This window comes from Cibotium barometz, chromosome 16 (assembly GCF_041138505.1).
Source record: "Cibotium barometz isolate CiBa-2024 chromosome 16, ASM4113850v1, whole genome shotgun sequence".
In the NCBI taxonomy this organism is placed as follows: domain Eukaryota; kingdom Viridiplantae; phylum Streptophyta; class Polypodiopsida; order Cyatheales; family Cibotiaceae; genus Cibotium; species Cibotium barometz.
Window position 1 is genome coordinate 12,042,834 of NC_141061.1, and position 15,787 is coordinate 12,058,620.

The 15,787-nt window shown below is 44.3% G+C and overlaps 1 protein-coding gene across 2 annotated transcripts in view; it reads left to right on the forward strand.

The window, feature by feature from the left end:
- LOC147630368 (uncharacterized) overlaps nt 1–15,787 on the forward strand; it is a 95,853-nt gene that overhangs the window by 42,901 nt on the left and 37,165 nt on the right. For both annotated transcript variants that reach the window (XM_086810238.1, XM_086810237.1), the window contains exons 3-4: nt 13,545–13,653; nt 13,789–13,850. In XM_086810238.1, the coding sequence (XP_086666364.1) occupies nt 13,545–13,653; nt 13,789–13,850 (171 nt within the window). The remainder of the gene's footprint in view (nt 1–13,544; nt 13,654–13,788; nt 13,851–15,787) is intronic.

Consider the following 15,787-nt stretch of genomic DNA (forward strand, 5'->3'; position numbering starts at 1 on the left):
TTTGTCAGCTTTTGGTCCCCTTGACATTCCGCACAAACTGACGCGAACACTTTTCAATTCCAACACTGCCAAAAATAGCAGTTCCCTAGATTTTAGGGATGATGTCATCTGCATTCCTTCTGGTCTCCAGACCATCTTTGACCACTATGGTCACTTCAAAATTTGCTTAGAATTCAAGATACATTCACATTTCAGTGGCGGCCTCTTACTAGTGTAAACCGGCCTATGCTCTCATTCAGTGGCCATGTCCTGGACACTGTCATTCATCTTTCAATGCAGTTCTCAGGCTTAGCCAACCACTGGTCCAAAGTCCCACTGGTTGACCCATTCTGACATTGCAATGGCCCAAGCCCTTCCAAGAGATCCCGAGGGAAAGCAACAGCAACCAAAGAGAAAGAAAAGAAAAATATATATCTATAAAGAAATGTAAATAAGGAAAACAACTGCAAAAAGTTTCACCTCCTGGTGACAGGGAGGGAAGTACCGACAGGTACACAGGTGTTGCAAGTACAGATCCGTACAGACAAGTGCACACGTGTGATGAAGAGTTGCTGATGCAGGCAGCTGCAAGTACAGACTTGTACGGTCAATCCCTCTGGTGCAGAACTGTGCATAAAAATTGGTAAGCTCTGAACATATCTATCTATCTTTCTTTCCACTGGCTTATGTCTGCTACAAAGTTGTTTCTTCTGGCCCTTTGTGAGACGAGGGGTATGGCAGTTTGAAGGGTGGAAACAGAGATTGGACAGTGGATTTGTATTTAGGTTGAGTTTGAAGCCATGTTCATGGATTTGTATTTAGGCTGAGTTTGAAGCCATGTTCATGGAATAGCCAGATGTATGCTCAAGGCTGCCCTGTTGAATTGTCTTGGTTGATCAGAGGAAAACACAGTGTGTTGCTTTTGTGGAAGCACACACACACAAAACCCTAATAGAGAACACACACTCACAAAACCCTAATAAAGAACACACAAGGTGAGAGGCTGAAAATCTTCTTCTTCTTCACTCAACACTCAACACACCATATACAAAGATAAGAGTACACACAATATGAAAGGTACTCAACCAAATACATACAAGGGCTCTCTATAGTGTGAACCCAACTAAATGAGCTGGCGCTATAACTATGCCAGTCTCTAGAATGGCTGTCACACAACCTGTCATCCCACTGGCCGCATATCACCCAAGATCTCACCAACCATGCCAGTGGTGTAAGTGTGGGGCCTATCCCCCAGGCGGGTCATCAGTGTCCACCGCCTCACTAGACGAGCTCGATATCTCAACAAAATTAAGAAGAAGGAAAATAAGAAATATAAGAAGAAGGCCAATGACCCAAAAATGGAGAAGCTCATTACAAAAAGTATCAAGGAGTTGGGCTTAATAGCCGCAAGGAGCTTTGAAAAATCTTTTTATCAAATATGTGAAAGAACATGGCATAATACATCAGGTTTTTGGTATAACCCTAGCTTTAGGGGTACATTTCCAAAAAGAGGGAGGCAGAATGTGCAGGGGAATCAACCTGCAGCAAATCAGATTACTGCAGAAGAGTCACGTGCGAATAACCAGAATTGGTATCAACAAGGGAATTGGAGACCACAATACAATAACTAGAGGCCACCTAGGTATGATAATTTTCGACCAAGGAGTCCAAGGAGGCAAAATTTCCAACCATCTCAATGGAGAGGAAATTGGGGGAACCAGGGGCCAAGGCCACCTAGGCCACCACCACTCTAGCCCCCAAGGTAGGATTCTCGGCCCCTACACCTCAAGCAAATGTGATTATAGCTGAGGCTGTTGAAACTATGGAGAATAAGGAGGATTAGCAGCAGCAGCAGCAGGCGGAAGTTTTGTAGATAGGATGTAGAAGTGTGGCGGGGCAGAGAGTAGCTTTGATTAGAATTCCATAGCAGATGCAATGGCAATCACCATATCAAAGTCGAAGCTGAAATCCCCTTTGGACTGGACTGAACAGAGGGATATGCGAGATAGGTGGCTGAGAAGATTCAAGATGTTCAGAAGGTGGCGGGGACAAGAAGAAATCTGTGAAATGGGCAGATCAATAGAAAGAAAGTATAGAGGCAAATCCATTCTTTGAGGAGTTAATGCAAACTCCGATTAATATCACTGGGACAGAGATCTGTATGTGAATCCTCTATGCTAAGAGGTCTTGAGGGCTGCCAGATTGGACATGCAGGTTTACTTTCTTTGATTGGCTTTGTTGTACTCAGTTATACTTTCCCTTGAATTTGAATAAAGTGTTGGGGTAAAGGCGTTATGCCCACCCTTATAGTGTGTACAAGCCCATAAGTTATAGTACATAGTACACTTAGTACTTTTAATGTACTAAGTGCACTATGTGTACTAGTGCAATATACATGTGTGATAGGGGAGTCACACACTCATGCTTTTCATGAGTTGACTTATCCCCACAACTCTCTCTCTCTCTCCCTTGCTTCTCTGTGTATGTCTCCCATGAATGAACTCTAAACCCTAATTACAGGTTTCTCCCCATCAACTGGTATCAGAGCAAGGTCTTCCCTCCCTCTTCCCTCTTCCTGCCTCTGTGTGAGCTGCTGGTCGTTTTTTCTTCTGTGTGAGCCTATCAGATTCGCAGCAAGGCCTGGCTGAGGCAGCACACGACCATACTCAGGCCTGGCTGTAGCGTGGCTGGGGCAGCCACTTCTGCATACGAGCACGTGGCACAAGGCTTGGCGAAGACTAGCGCTGCTGGTGGAGATAGCGCTGGGCGTACTGGCGCTAGGCGTATTAACCACTTCAGCGTGGAGCGAAGAAGGCGCCAGGGCAAGCGTTGAGTGTTCGCAGCCAACGAAGGCTTTCATGTGTCGACAAGAGCAGCGAGCGGAAACAAACGGCGTAGGCGAGTGAAGCGAAAAGGCGTTAAACAAGTAGCGTCGGCTGGTCCAATAGGCGCCTGGTCGTATGTAGCGCTGCTACTCGGTGAAGATGCGCCTGGTCGTATGTAGCGCTGCTACTCGGTGAAGATGCCAGAAGCGACCTGATTCGCCTTCTCTGCACAACCAGCAACCAGCAACGAGTCAGCAAGAAGAGCCCCCCCCCTTTCACCTGCAAGTATCAGAAATCAACACACAAGTCAGGATCAATCAAAATCGACTCTTGCAAACCTCAAATTCAGCCCGAAAATCAGAAAATCAGAGGTATTTTGCTTCAATTTTGGGAATTTCTCATTAATTCAATTAATTGAGCAGGTACAGGTGCTTAATTGCTCAATTTTTGAGCAAAATTGGCAAAATTGGGTGACATTGGTCACATCCCACGTCAATTGGCAGGAAATCGGTGACATTGGTCACATTTGCAGTCAATTGGCAGTAAATTGGGCATTGAAATTTGGGGCTTTTGATGTAATTGTGCAATTAAGCACTCATACATGCTGTATGATGTGAAAAATCGCACATTTGGGCATATTTGCAGCAAATTGCAGTGCAAATCAAGGGGCTTTTGTGCCGATTTGGTCGATTTGCATGCAGGCGATCGCATTTGATGCTGTGGTTAATGTGCTGATGCCTTACAAGCACTCAATGTGCCTGTAAATCAAGGGGCTTTCATGTATTTGATGTATATGTGGCCAGGGGGAAGCATCGTGAACACTCTGGATGCCTTTATGTGCGTCAATGTACCATGTATGATCAGAAATTGATCTCAAATCAAGGGGCTTTTCAAGTTTGTATGCCTGTTGAGCTTGGCAAAGCAGCAGGCAAGCCATTTATGCCTTGAATCCTCAAAAATCAGCTTGCAGTCAAGGGGCTTTTTGCCCAATTTCTGTTCGGGACTGTTTTATGCAGTGTACAGGACTGTAAAAGTCTGATTTTCACTCATTTGGACAGCCAGGAGAGCATTTATTGCTATTGTACCTGCTGGTACAGATTTGGCACAGCTTTGTGCATGTTTTGACATGGCTGTACACTGTTTTGAGTGATCAAAAGGTTCAAATTCAGCTGCTGAAATTGCCGGTACAGGTTTGGTACATCATTTGTAAGCACTTAGTACTGCTGTACAGTACTTTGGAAGGGCAAAAGAGCACATTCAAGGTGCTGTCCAAAATCTGCAGCAACCAGATTTTGGTGTTTTCATCACAAAAAGTGGGAGAAAAGTTGCATTCTTGCTTCCGCAGTGGGAGATAAAGCTTGGGAGAACATTTGTAAGCACTTTGTGTGCTTTGGGTGCAGTGTTTGCACATTTGCAGGGAGTCAGGCATTACAGGTTGTATTTTGCTATGGCAACCACAGGTGAGAGCTCTTCATTGCTTCACATCAAGAAGCTTGAAGGCTCGCATAATTATGATATTTGGCAAACCCAGTGCTACAATGTGTTGCTTCAGAAAAAGCAACATAAGCCTATCAAAGAAAGGGGTGTAATGCCCGCTTCTCTTACAGCTGAAGAGTGGGAAGATATGGATGAGCTGGCAAGATCTACTATCATGTTGTCTGTGTCAGACTCATTACTTTTCAGCATTCGTGAAGAGAAGACAGCTTGGGGAATGTGGCAGAGATTGCAGGACTTGTATGCCCAACAAAGTGCCTCAAGCAAAGTGTATTGGTTGAAGAAACTCATAGGTCTTCAGATGAAGGAAGGGGCTTCTATGACAGCCCATCTCAATGAGTTTAATGGTATTGTTAGCCAGGTCATCAATCAAAAGTTGGCGATGGACGATGAGTTCAAAGCCACTTTTTTGTTATGCACTTTGCCAGAGAGTTGGGACACATTTAGGACAGCCACTAGCAATTCGAATGCTATGCTGTCATATGCAGATGTTGAGGGTGCTCTTCTTCAAGAAGAGATGAACAGGAAAAACAACTCTGTTGGCAAGTCTAATGCAATGAATGCACGTGGGAGATCCCAGCAAAGGGGGAAAAGCCAAGAAAGGGGAAGGAGCAAGTCTCGCTCCAAAAAGGATTTGGAATGCCATTATTGTGGCAAGAAGGGACACATCAAAAAGCAATGCTACAAATGGAAAAATGATCAAAAGGAAAAGGGAAAAGGCAAAGACAAAGAGAAGGATGAAGCCAAAGATGTAAAGCCAAAGGGCAAAAGTGGAGTCAAGATCGAAGAAATCAATGTGTCACATGCAGGTGGCAGTGAGGATGAGGTCCTCTTTACGTCTTCACTTGATGCCCATTCACTTCTTACAGGTGGTCATGGTATGCACTCATGGATCATTGATTCAGGTGCCTCCTTTCATGTCACAGGTTGCAGAGACTTGTTTGTCAGGTACACTGCTGGCAATGAAGGAGTGGTTTATTTGGGTGATAACCATGCATGCAAAATTCTTGGCAGAGGTGACGTGAGGCTTGTATTTTCAGATGGCTCACAGCTTATGCTCCATGATGTCAGGCATGTGCCTGAGATCAAGAAGAATCTGCTTTCTACTGGACAGCTTGATGATGCTGATTATGTTACCACATTTGGTAGTGGAAAGTGGAAGATTAGTAAGGGCTCACTGGTTGTTGCCAGAGGCTCTAAGGTGGACACTCTTTACTTTATGCATGCAGGTGTTTGTCACCATGCTAATGTAAATGCAACCGAGCTGCCGGAAATTTCTATGTGGCATAGCCGGTTGGGACACATGAGTGTCAAAGGAATGGAGCAATTGTCTCGTTTGGGTTACTTGCCTTCTCTAAAGTTTTCAAGTTTTCAATTTTGTGAGCATTGTATATATGGTAGGCAACTACAGTGCCCCCACAAGAAAGCTCTTGGACAGAAAGATGCTCAGTTAGAGCTTGTGCATACAGATGTATGTGAGATGCCTCAGCTTTCTTTGGGAGGGGCAAAATATTTTGTGTCTTTTATTGATGATGCCACACGCAAGGTGTGGGTTTATCCTCTTCGTTTGAAGAGTGATACATTCTCAGTGTTTGAGAAGTTTGTTGCTCTTGTTGAGAATCAAACTGGCAAAACACTGAAGGCTTTGCGTTCCGACAATGGTGGAGAGTATACGTCCAAACAGTTTCAGGACTTTTGTGATGCTAAAGGCATCAAGAGGGAGCTCTCTACTCCTTATGATCCTCCACAAAACGGGACAGCAGAGAGGATGAACAGGACCATACAGGAGAAGGTCCGTTCTATGTTGTCACATGCTGCATTACCTCATGGTTTTTGGGCTGAAGCTGTTATGACAGCCGTTCACCTTATAAACAGGTCACCTAACACGAGGCTTGGTGGGAAAGTGCCAGAAGAAGTATGGACAGGGAAGCCTCCGTCATACAAGCACTTGAGAGTGTTTGGTTGCGTTGCGTACGTGCACATACGCAGGGAAATGCGCACCAAACTTGATCCTAAGTCTCACAAATGCATATTCCTAGGATATGGTGACAGAGGTGAAATGGGGTATAGACTTTGGGATCCCATGAATAGAAAGATCATACGCAGCAATGATGTCATTTTTGATGAAACATGCATGTATAAGGAGCCTGCAAGGCAACAGGAGCCTGGCAGAGTCATCTTTGATGATGATGGACATCATGGACAACAACAAAGGGCTGTAAATCAGCCATTACAGCAGGAAAACCAGCCCTTAAATGGTGCTGAAAATGGTCCAAATGGACAGCCAGATATGGCAGAAAATATCCCTATGGATATACCACAGTTGGATGATATACCGGGCATGATATTTCAGCCTTATGGCATGGAACAGGAGCCACCAATGGGTGATATGCAGGCTGGACAGCAACCTGCAAATGATGGTCATTGGGTACGGAGGTCCACTAGACCCTCCAGAGTCCCTGACAGGTTTGTTCCAGGGGTTGACTACTTGATGCTCACTGACTGTGGGGAGCCCTCATGTTATAAAGAGGCTTTACAGAGGGCAGACAAAGCTCTATGGGAGCGTGCCATGAAGTCAGAGATGGATTCTCTGCACAAAAATGGAACTTGGAAATTGGTGCCTTTGCCTGCAGGCAAGAAGGTTTTGCCATGCAAGTGGGTATACAGGCTCAAAGTTGCATCAGATGCAAAGCCAAGATACAAAGCCAGGTTAGTGGCTAAGGGCTTCAAGCAGGAATATGGTGTGGACTTTGATGAGATCTTCTCTCCAGTGGTCAAAATGACCACACTTAGAGCTGTGTTGGCTTTGGTTGCGCATGATGATCTGGACTTGATTCAGATGGATGTGAAGACTGCTTTTCTTCACGGTGATCTCCATGAGGAGATATATATGCAGCAGCCAGAGGGTTATGCAGAGAATGGAAAGGAGAAGCTTGTATGCAAGCTGAAAAAGAGTCTTTATGGGCTCAAACAGGCACCAAGAGAATGGTATCATAAATTTGATACATTCATGAAATCTCAGAAATTCAGGAGAAGTGACATAGATCACTGCTTGTACACCAAGAAAGCTTTGGATGGCAGTCTCTTGATTCTCATTTTGTATGTTGATGATATGTTGATTGCCGGGAAATCTCGTAAAGAGATGGATGCTTTGAAGAAGAGGCTGCATGAAACCTTTGATATGAAGGATTTGGGTGATGCAAATCACATCTTGGGTATGCGGATACTTCGGGACAGAAATCAGCATGTGTTGTATTTGTCTCAGAAAGAATACATTGGCAAGGTCTTGCAGAGGTTCAATATGGACGGGGGGAAGAAAGCTAGTACTCCTTTGCCTCCATATGTGAAACTCAGTGCTATGGACAGCCCACAGTCAGATAGAGACAGGGCTGATATGGCCAAGATTCCGTATGCTTCAGCTTGTGGCAGTCTCATGTATGCCATGGTTGCTACTAGGCCGGACATTGCATTTGCAGTGGGAGTGGTTTCTAGATACATGGCCAACCCTGGCAAGAAGCATTGGGAAGCAGTGAAAGGTGTCATGAGATACCTGAAGGGCACACAGGATTTGTGCATTTGCTTTGGCAAACAGGATGCATTAGTGCATGGTTACACGGATTCGGATTATGCCGGTCATCCAGATAACCGGAAGTCTACTACCGGTTATGTGTTTACATTCACAGGAGGTGCTGTGTCATGGATATCCAGGATGCAGAAGTGCACTGCCTTATCTACTACAGAGGCCGAGTATATTGCAGCCACAGAGGCTTGCAAGGAGGCATTATGGCTATCTCGGTTAGTGGTTGATTTGGGTTATACAGGGGATATTCCATTGTTGCATTGTGACAGTCAGAGTGCCATTCAGTTGGCAAAGAACCCTGTTTTTCATGCAAAGACGAAGCATGTGGATGTGAAGTATCACTTCATCAGAGAGGTGATAGAGAACAAGCAAATACAGCTTGTTAAGATTCACACGGATGACAACCCGGCTGATCTGTTGACGAAGAGTTTGCCTCCGGAGCGGTTTGCTCATTGCAGACACTTGATGGGCATTGGATGAGGCCATTTTCAGCCTTGATATGGCCTTGTATATTATCATGTACATGCTGATTTTTTCTTTTCCTTTACTTAAGGGCACTTTGCCTTTAAGTGGGAGGTTGTTGGGGTAAAGGCGTTATGCCCACCCTTATAGTGTGTACAAGCCCATAAGTTATAGTACATAGTACACTTAGTACTTTTAATGTACTAAGTGCACTATGTGTACTAGTGCAATATACATGTGTGATAGGGGAGTTACACACTCATGCTTTTCATGAGTTGACTTATCCCCACAACTCTCTCTCTCTCTCCCTTGCTTCTCTGTGTATGTCTCCCATGAATGAACTCTAAACCCTAATTACAGGTTTCTCCCCATCATAAAGAAATACCGGAAGGAGCGCCAAGCTTTGGGGCCAACAGGTGTCGATTTCCTTTCAGTTCTGGAGCATTCTAGCTCCTGTTAATTTGTTATTTGTTTGGACTACAATTGGAAGGGTGACTGCTAGTCTACCGCACTTTGGTTTCTACCAGAGGCCGGTTTCACTCTCTCTCTCTTGAAGACTGCCCATGAAGTATACTGGTTGTTGGGGATTGTTTTGGAGTCTTCCATCGCGAAGAAATACTGAAGGCAAGGATATTTAATCATTTTATTATGATTTCCAGCCATTGTACTTATTGTATCAGCCCTTGTACTTAGTGCACTAGCCACTGTACTTGTTGTATCAGCCCTTGTACTTGCTGTACTGGCTGAATGGAGAGCTGAACTTGTTGTACCAACTTTATTGCATGAAGACCCGTGTTTTTTGGGGAAGAATCAGTACCCACACAGAGGTATATGGATTATATTATTGGCTCGGCATTTCTACAGCATGTGTACTGGCTGAACTTTATGGCTGCGTCATGTTGGGTGTGTCATGGCATTTGTAAATGGATAATCTGGCATCTCTCGTGGGGAGAGTAAGGCCCTCAAAGCTTGTACATGATATTTTCTCCTTGGGAAATCTTATGTGCAATATTTATTTCAGCTATGTGGATATGTTTTTATGGTTGTGGTGAATTGCTTGAATGTTTCATCGTGTCCATGGTCGAGTGATGCACGCCCACACTCCGCGCTTCCAAGTTACAGCTCCTTGCGCTCATCTTCCATGATCTGCTCCTTACTTGGGAACTCTGTGTTGCATGCGTGGAAGCCTTGCTCTACCGATCCACAACCCTAAGCTTGATTAAGAGCATTGATGCTGATTAAACATGATTTAAGATAGAGGAGAGAGGAGAAGAGATAGATTGGTGTCAGGGTTTTTTGTATTTTAATATGGTACAAAAAGGTTGCATAAATGCTTGTACATGCCTTAGGCCTTTGTTCAGCCCCATACGGGTGACCCTAGCCCCTTCTACATATCTTCTAATGATGAATGATGAATATGACTTGCTGAAAATGACTTGGCAATGGCTGATGCTTATATATTATACTAGGAAGCTGGTCGGCCAGATGCTTGGACCTGAAATGGGCATTTAATTGCCTTTAATGATGCGCTTACTATCCTATGTGTTTTCCCCTCTTTAATGCTGTCCAAAATCGGCTGCCATGCAAGCTGTTGCTTGCTGCTTGCTGCATGGGACCTTCTGTTGCCTGTCGATGGGTCCCTTGCCCTCCTAGGTATGATGATGATGATTATGACGATGATGATATGCTGCTACAGATGATGTTGATGATGCGATGAAGATGTAGTGCTGATGATAATGATATGACCTCTGCCAATGATACTTATGCTACTGTTGTCCTAATACTGACTTAACTGATCAGGGATTAATGATGTTCATGCCAAAGATTAGCCATGGTACGGGCGTGCACGTGACACTCTGTCATCAATGCCACTTCCTCTCTTGAAAGCTTTTTGGCATTGTTGGACACTCCCTTCTGTTGAGCTTCATCTATGGATGGACTTACCACTGTATGTGCTCTATGCATGGATGTTTAGAAACTTGGCAAGCAAAGTGTGCATGTTTTGACACCTCTCCTTCTTCCACTCAAGGAGAAACTCGTTTTTTGCTTGCCGCTTGCTGCATGGGACCTTCTGTTGCCTGTCGATAGGGTCCCTTGCCCTCCTAGGTATGATGATGATGATTATGACGATGATGATATGCTGCTACAGATGATGTTGATGATGATGCGATGAAGATGTACTGCTGATGATAATGATATGACTTCTGCCAATGATACTTATGCTACTACTATCCTAATGCTGACTTAACTGATCAGGGATTAATGATGTTCATGCCGAAGATTAGCCATGGCACAGGCGTGCACGTGACACTGTGTCTTCGATGCCACTTCCTGTCTTGAAAGCTTTCCAGAATCCTTGGACTTACCACTGTATGTGCTCTATGCATGCATGTTTAGACACTTGGCAAGCAAAGTGTGCATGTTTTGACACCTCTCCTTCTTCCACTCAAGGAGAAACTCGTTTTTGCTTTTCCTTGTCTCTCTCCTCTTTCATCTACTTGCTGCCAAGACCGTTTTGAAGCCTCCCCATTGCCTCTACATGCTATTTGGCATGTTTTCACGCGAGAAAACCCTGATTTTCAGAAACCCTAATTGCTCTACAAGCTCCCCAGTGCCTTGGAAGCTATTTTGGGTAATTTCGTTGTGTAAAGTGTTCTCCAGGAGGTGCCTGGTGTTAGAATTTTGTGCATCTCAATATGTGGGATCTGGCTCTTTTATTGGCACACACTTGTATCTCACATTTATGTAGGTCGTGGGCTGCTGCTAGCCAGCTCTTGGCCTTCCTATATAAAGGGTCTCTCTCCCACTTGTATCCACTTAATCCCAACGCAGATGTTCTGAAGCCCATCTGCTAGCTGCTTCAACCCCTTGTAAATATCATGCTATTTTAATAGAACTTGATCATTGCCTACTCTCTCCCTCTCTTTGACTCTCTCTACTTTTGTCTATATGATGATCGCTTCCGCCTTTGCATACTTTCACATGGTATTTGATGTGTAAATCCTAGCTCTCCGCCTCTCGGTGACCCCTTCCCTCCCTCATCTGTGTTTTTTTGGAGCAAGAAGTGCTGCTGTGTTTTTCAACATGTGGCTGTGTTTTTTTCCTTCTCTGAAGTGTCTTCCACATCAGTGCTTCTTCTGTGGGCTATCCATGCCTCAAAGCTTCTGGCTAAGTTCAAGGGGCAAGCTGCACATGGCTGCGTTTTCTTTTGGAGGCTGTGTTTTCTGCTGTATCGCCTCTTCTTCATCAAGGTTTTCTCTTCTGGTGCTCTTGCCCTGTGTTTTCCTCGCAGAGTCCAGGTGCAATCTAGGGGGGGGCACTATGAGCTACAGACGGACTGTTAGAATTTTGTGCATCTTAGTATGCGGGATCTGGCTCTTTTATCGGCACACATTTGTATTTTCTCACATTTATGTAGGTCATGGGCTGTTGTCAGCCAACTTCATGGCAGATGGCCAGCTCTTGGCCTTCCTATATAAAGGGCGGCTGTCCCACTTATTGTATCCACTTAATCCCAGCGCATATGTTATGAAGCCCATCTGCCGGTTGCTTCAACCCCTTGTAAATCTCATGCTATGATAATAGAACTTGATCATTGTCCTCTCTCTCCCTCTCTTTGACTCTCTCTACTTTTGTCTATATGATGATCACTTTCGCCTTGGTATACTTCCACACCTGGTACCTGATTAATTACTTTTTTGCTGAAATTTCAGTTTTTCACGTATAAAATTGTTCTATTTGAAGACCATGGATAGCTCCATGGGTGCATCTAGGGTTACGGGCATAGCTAGAAGGGTTTAGAGTGTGTCTTACAAGTGTTTGGCTTGGCCAAAAGCCTTGGTGAGCATCTAACCCTCTAGAGCCATGTTGTCTCTAATGGACTCTTCTTTTGCCTTGGGCTTGGGGCGGTGGTATTGTTTTCTTTGATTTCATTCATGAAATTTGGAGTTTGGTGCATGGCACCCCATATCTTGTACCTTGTATCACTGTTTTAAAATATAGTTATTCCTAAGGAGGGGGGGTGTTCCGGTCCTAGTGTGGAGTACCGTGTCATTTATGTGTTGATTTGTTATCCAAAGTTATTCTCATTAATGGTTATTTAATCCCAAGATTAGGGCTCATTAATCCACTGCAGAAGCCCGTGTTCACTCCTAGTACTACGGCTATGAGTTTTCCTACAAATCCCCCTCGTAGTGATAGTGTGAATATGTACAAGGTAATAGATCACTCTCCAAATGGGAGTAAGCTCAAAGCTTTGCGGAAAGATTTAAACTTCTCTCTAGGCAATGCCTTAGTAAATAGATATGCACTGTTTTCATGTATAGAACAATAAATCAAACGGATCTCCCCTGCATGTAGCCTCTCTTTGACATAGTGATAATGTGTAGAACAAGAAACCAAACTGATCTCCCCTGCATGTAGCCGCTCTTTGACATAGTGATAATGTATCTCTATGTGCTTGGTGGGAGCATGGAAGTCTGGATTGTGTGCTACAGCCATAGCACTCTGACTATCAGTGAGAATGGGAGTGGGTGTCTGTTGTTGACTCCCTCGAAGATCTCCCATCAATCTCCTCAGTCATACACACTCAACTGTAGTAGTGAAAGCTGTCTTGTACTCAACTTTTGATGGTGGTCATCCTGGAAGTAGGTGTTGCTCTCTTTGGGTCTTTTGTTAGCCTTTGAAAACCTTTCTTCTTCTTCTTCTTCTTCTTCTTCTTCTTCGACCCCCCCGTCGGCCACGAACACCTCATCAACTCTAGATCCAGGACATGCTCCACCGCCATCGAGCTACCTTTCCACGTGACATAGCTGAGGGAGACCTCTCGGCCATACTCGTCAGCCCCATGCTTGACATTTTGGAGAGTGGTATACCATCTACTCGGAGCTGAGGTTGCTCCCATGTTTTTATGTTCTCAGTATTCCATGACGAGTTTCCATGGACAGTTTTGTATCACCCCAGTGAGATAGCTATATTTATGTTTTCATTCTGTTTTATTTTCCATTCCATGATGAGATATGCCATGGACATTATTGTATCACTTTGGTCTCATAGGCCCATTGGGTCTTTAGTAGACGCTTAATATATCTTTCTTTCTTTCGTTCGTTCTCTCTCTCTCTCTCTCTCTCTCTCTCTCTCATGAGTCTAATGTCTGTTGGTTCTTTATTTTCCATACTCTTATTGAATGTTTGGTGCCATGACAGCTAGGCTTGCGTGCAATCTGGGAGAAATATTTCGAAGAGGCCCACGCCGTGATATATGTTGTCGATGCCGCTTGCCAGTCAAGATTTGAGGACGCTAAGTCTGCCTTGGGTATATTTGCTTTGTTTACAACTGTGAAAGATGTCTAGGATGTCGATAAATTTGCCTCACTACTAGACGTTTGAATTTAGCAAGTACTTCTTAAGGTGACATTTGGAATGTGAACACTTTCACTATGCACTGCAGAGAAGGTGCTCAGGCACAAGGACTTACAAGGGGCCCCGGTTTTAATATTTGCAAACAAGCAGGTATTACATTCTATCCATGAATAGTCGATTAGTCCTGGAAAATCAAGTGTTACGATTTGTCTTATAGATCTTGGGTGGAAGCTGGATGGGTGACATCGTCGGCCTATGGATTGGCTTGGCATGTATTAACATTTTCAATCCTATTTTGTATTTGAAAATCATTTGGACAAAGTGTTTCCTTATTACTTGTTTAGATATGATGTAGAAATAGCCCATGTGTACACGTTTGATTGGCAGTTCCAATTTGAAGGAGTACAGTAGGTGGATTGCTCATATTAGTCTTGACGATGGGTAGAAAAAGGGTGTCCGAATTCTCTAGGTGAGACTTTTTCTCGTTGGTAGGGGCCCATGCACACATTTATGCATATTGCTTGAAGTGTTTCTTATGTGCAGTTGATGCAACAGAGTCAAGAGTTTTGGGGTGCACTCAATACTCCCTAAATTAATTTGGCAAGGGTTTTGAGTCACAGTAAAAGTGATTTTTTGTTGCATCTATGCACAGTAAGGCTTTCTGTTGTGTGGATCAAACTGTGGCTTGACTAAATAATTGATCCTTTAAAACACCATCCGATGAGATGCATGTGATGTCTACTAACTAGCTTAGAGATGCTACCAGTAGCAGAGAGGAAAGACAGCAAGCAGGTGTATTAGTTCGTAGGCTGAAGGACAAGTTTGGTTGGGAACATCAAGGTCTGGCATACAAATTAGAGCTGACATTCTTACAGTTGAATGGCTGCAGAAAGGCTAACACAAGCTTGTTACAGTTTGCTGGGATATGTGACTGTCTTTGGATCCATTGACCTTGTGTGAAGGCGATGCGGGGCTTTTAGGAAAGAGTTCAGCTTAACTTTCAATGTGTTTGAAAGATCTAGCTTCATTAATGAGGCCCAACTCTGATTTGTTAGTTTGTCATGTGATTGATGGCACATGAGTTTGCATCGGAGGTGACTTGAAGATTTGGCTGCTTTGCGGTCCCAAGTTGTACACGCCTTAGAGCAGGAAGACCAAGGAGCTTCCAGACAAGTACCAAATTGCAACTTCAGAAGGATCTACTCAAGCAAAAACCATCATTACACACAGGTACACTTTCATCATGACCTAGGTTAGTATACCAAGATAACATCCATCACTGTCTCTGTGACCCTTATGCACCACTCAGTGCACTCACTTCTCACTTCTCAACTCACCACAATCGTACATAAATCAGCCAAAGCCTTTTTCCCTTGTACACTGCCGCTCCACAGCTAAACCTCCATGTGGATCCATGCCTCAACAGTTGGTACAATGATGAGTGTCGGGCTACTTACCTTCACCTCTTGCAAGAGCAAGCAGTGGGACAAACTACAACTTTTGATTATCGTGCTATTTCTCTCTTGCATTCTTACGGTTTTGCTGGGCATTGCCTACTCGTGGTGACTTGTTACAGATTTGCTGTGTTGTCATGGCCAATAGTAATAATGACCTCTTTGGCATGCTATCTCAAGAGGACAAGCTCAATGGGGATAACTACCCTATGTGGGCTTATATGATGCGTCATGTATTGGTTGCCAAGAATGTATGGCTATATGAAGATGGCACTAAGGAGCGTCCTCTAGCACCTGCTCCAGGTGAAGTGATTCCCGCTCACCCTCTTGCAGGTCCACCTCCTCGTTCTCCTCCTACCCAAGCAGCAGCGTACTTGGTATGCTAGTGATGCTCAGGCCCATGCGTTGATTGCTCTCTTGTGCCACAGGCATATCATTCCGCACATTCGTTCTTGCACCACTGCAAGAGTGCTTGGGATACCTTGGCGGCGTTATATTCAGGTCGCAATGAGGCTCGTGTAGCTTACCTTCGGGGCAAGCTTGAGACTGACCGCCGCAAGGTGACTCTATTGATCAGTACCTTAACGCATGTGAAAGACCTACGAGAGTAGCTCATTAACATTGGTGAGGTCT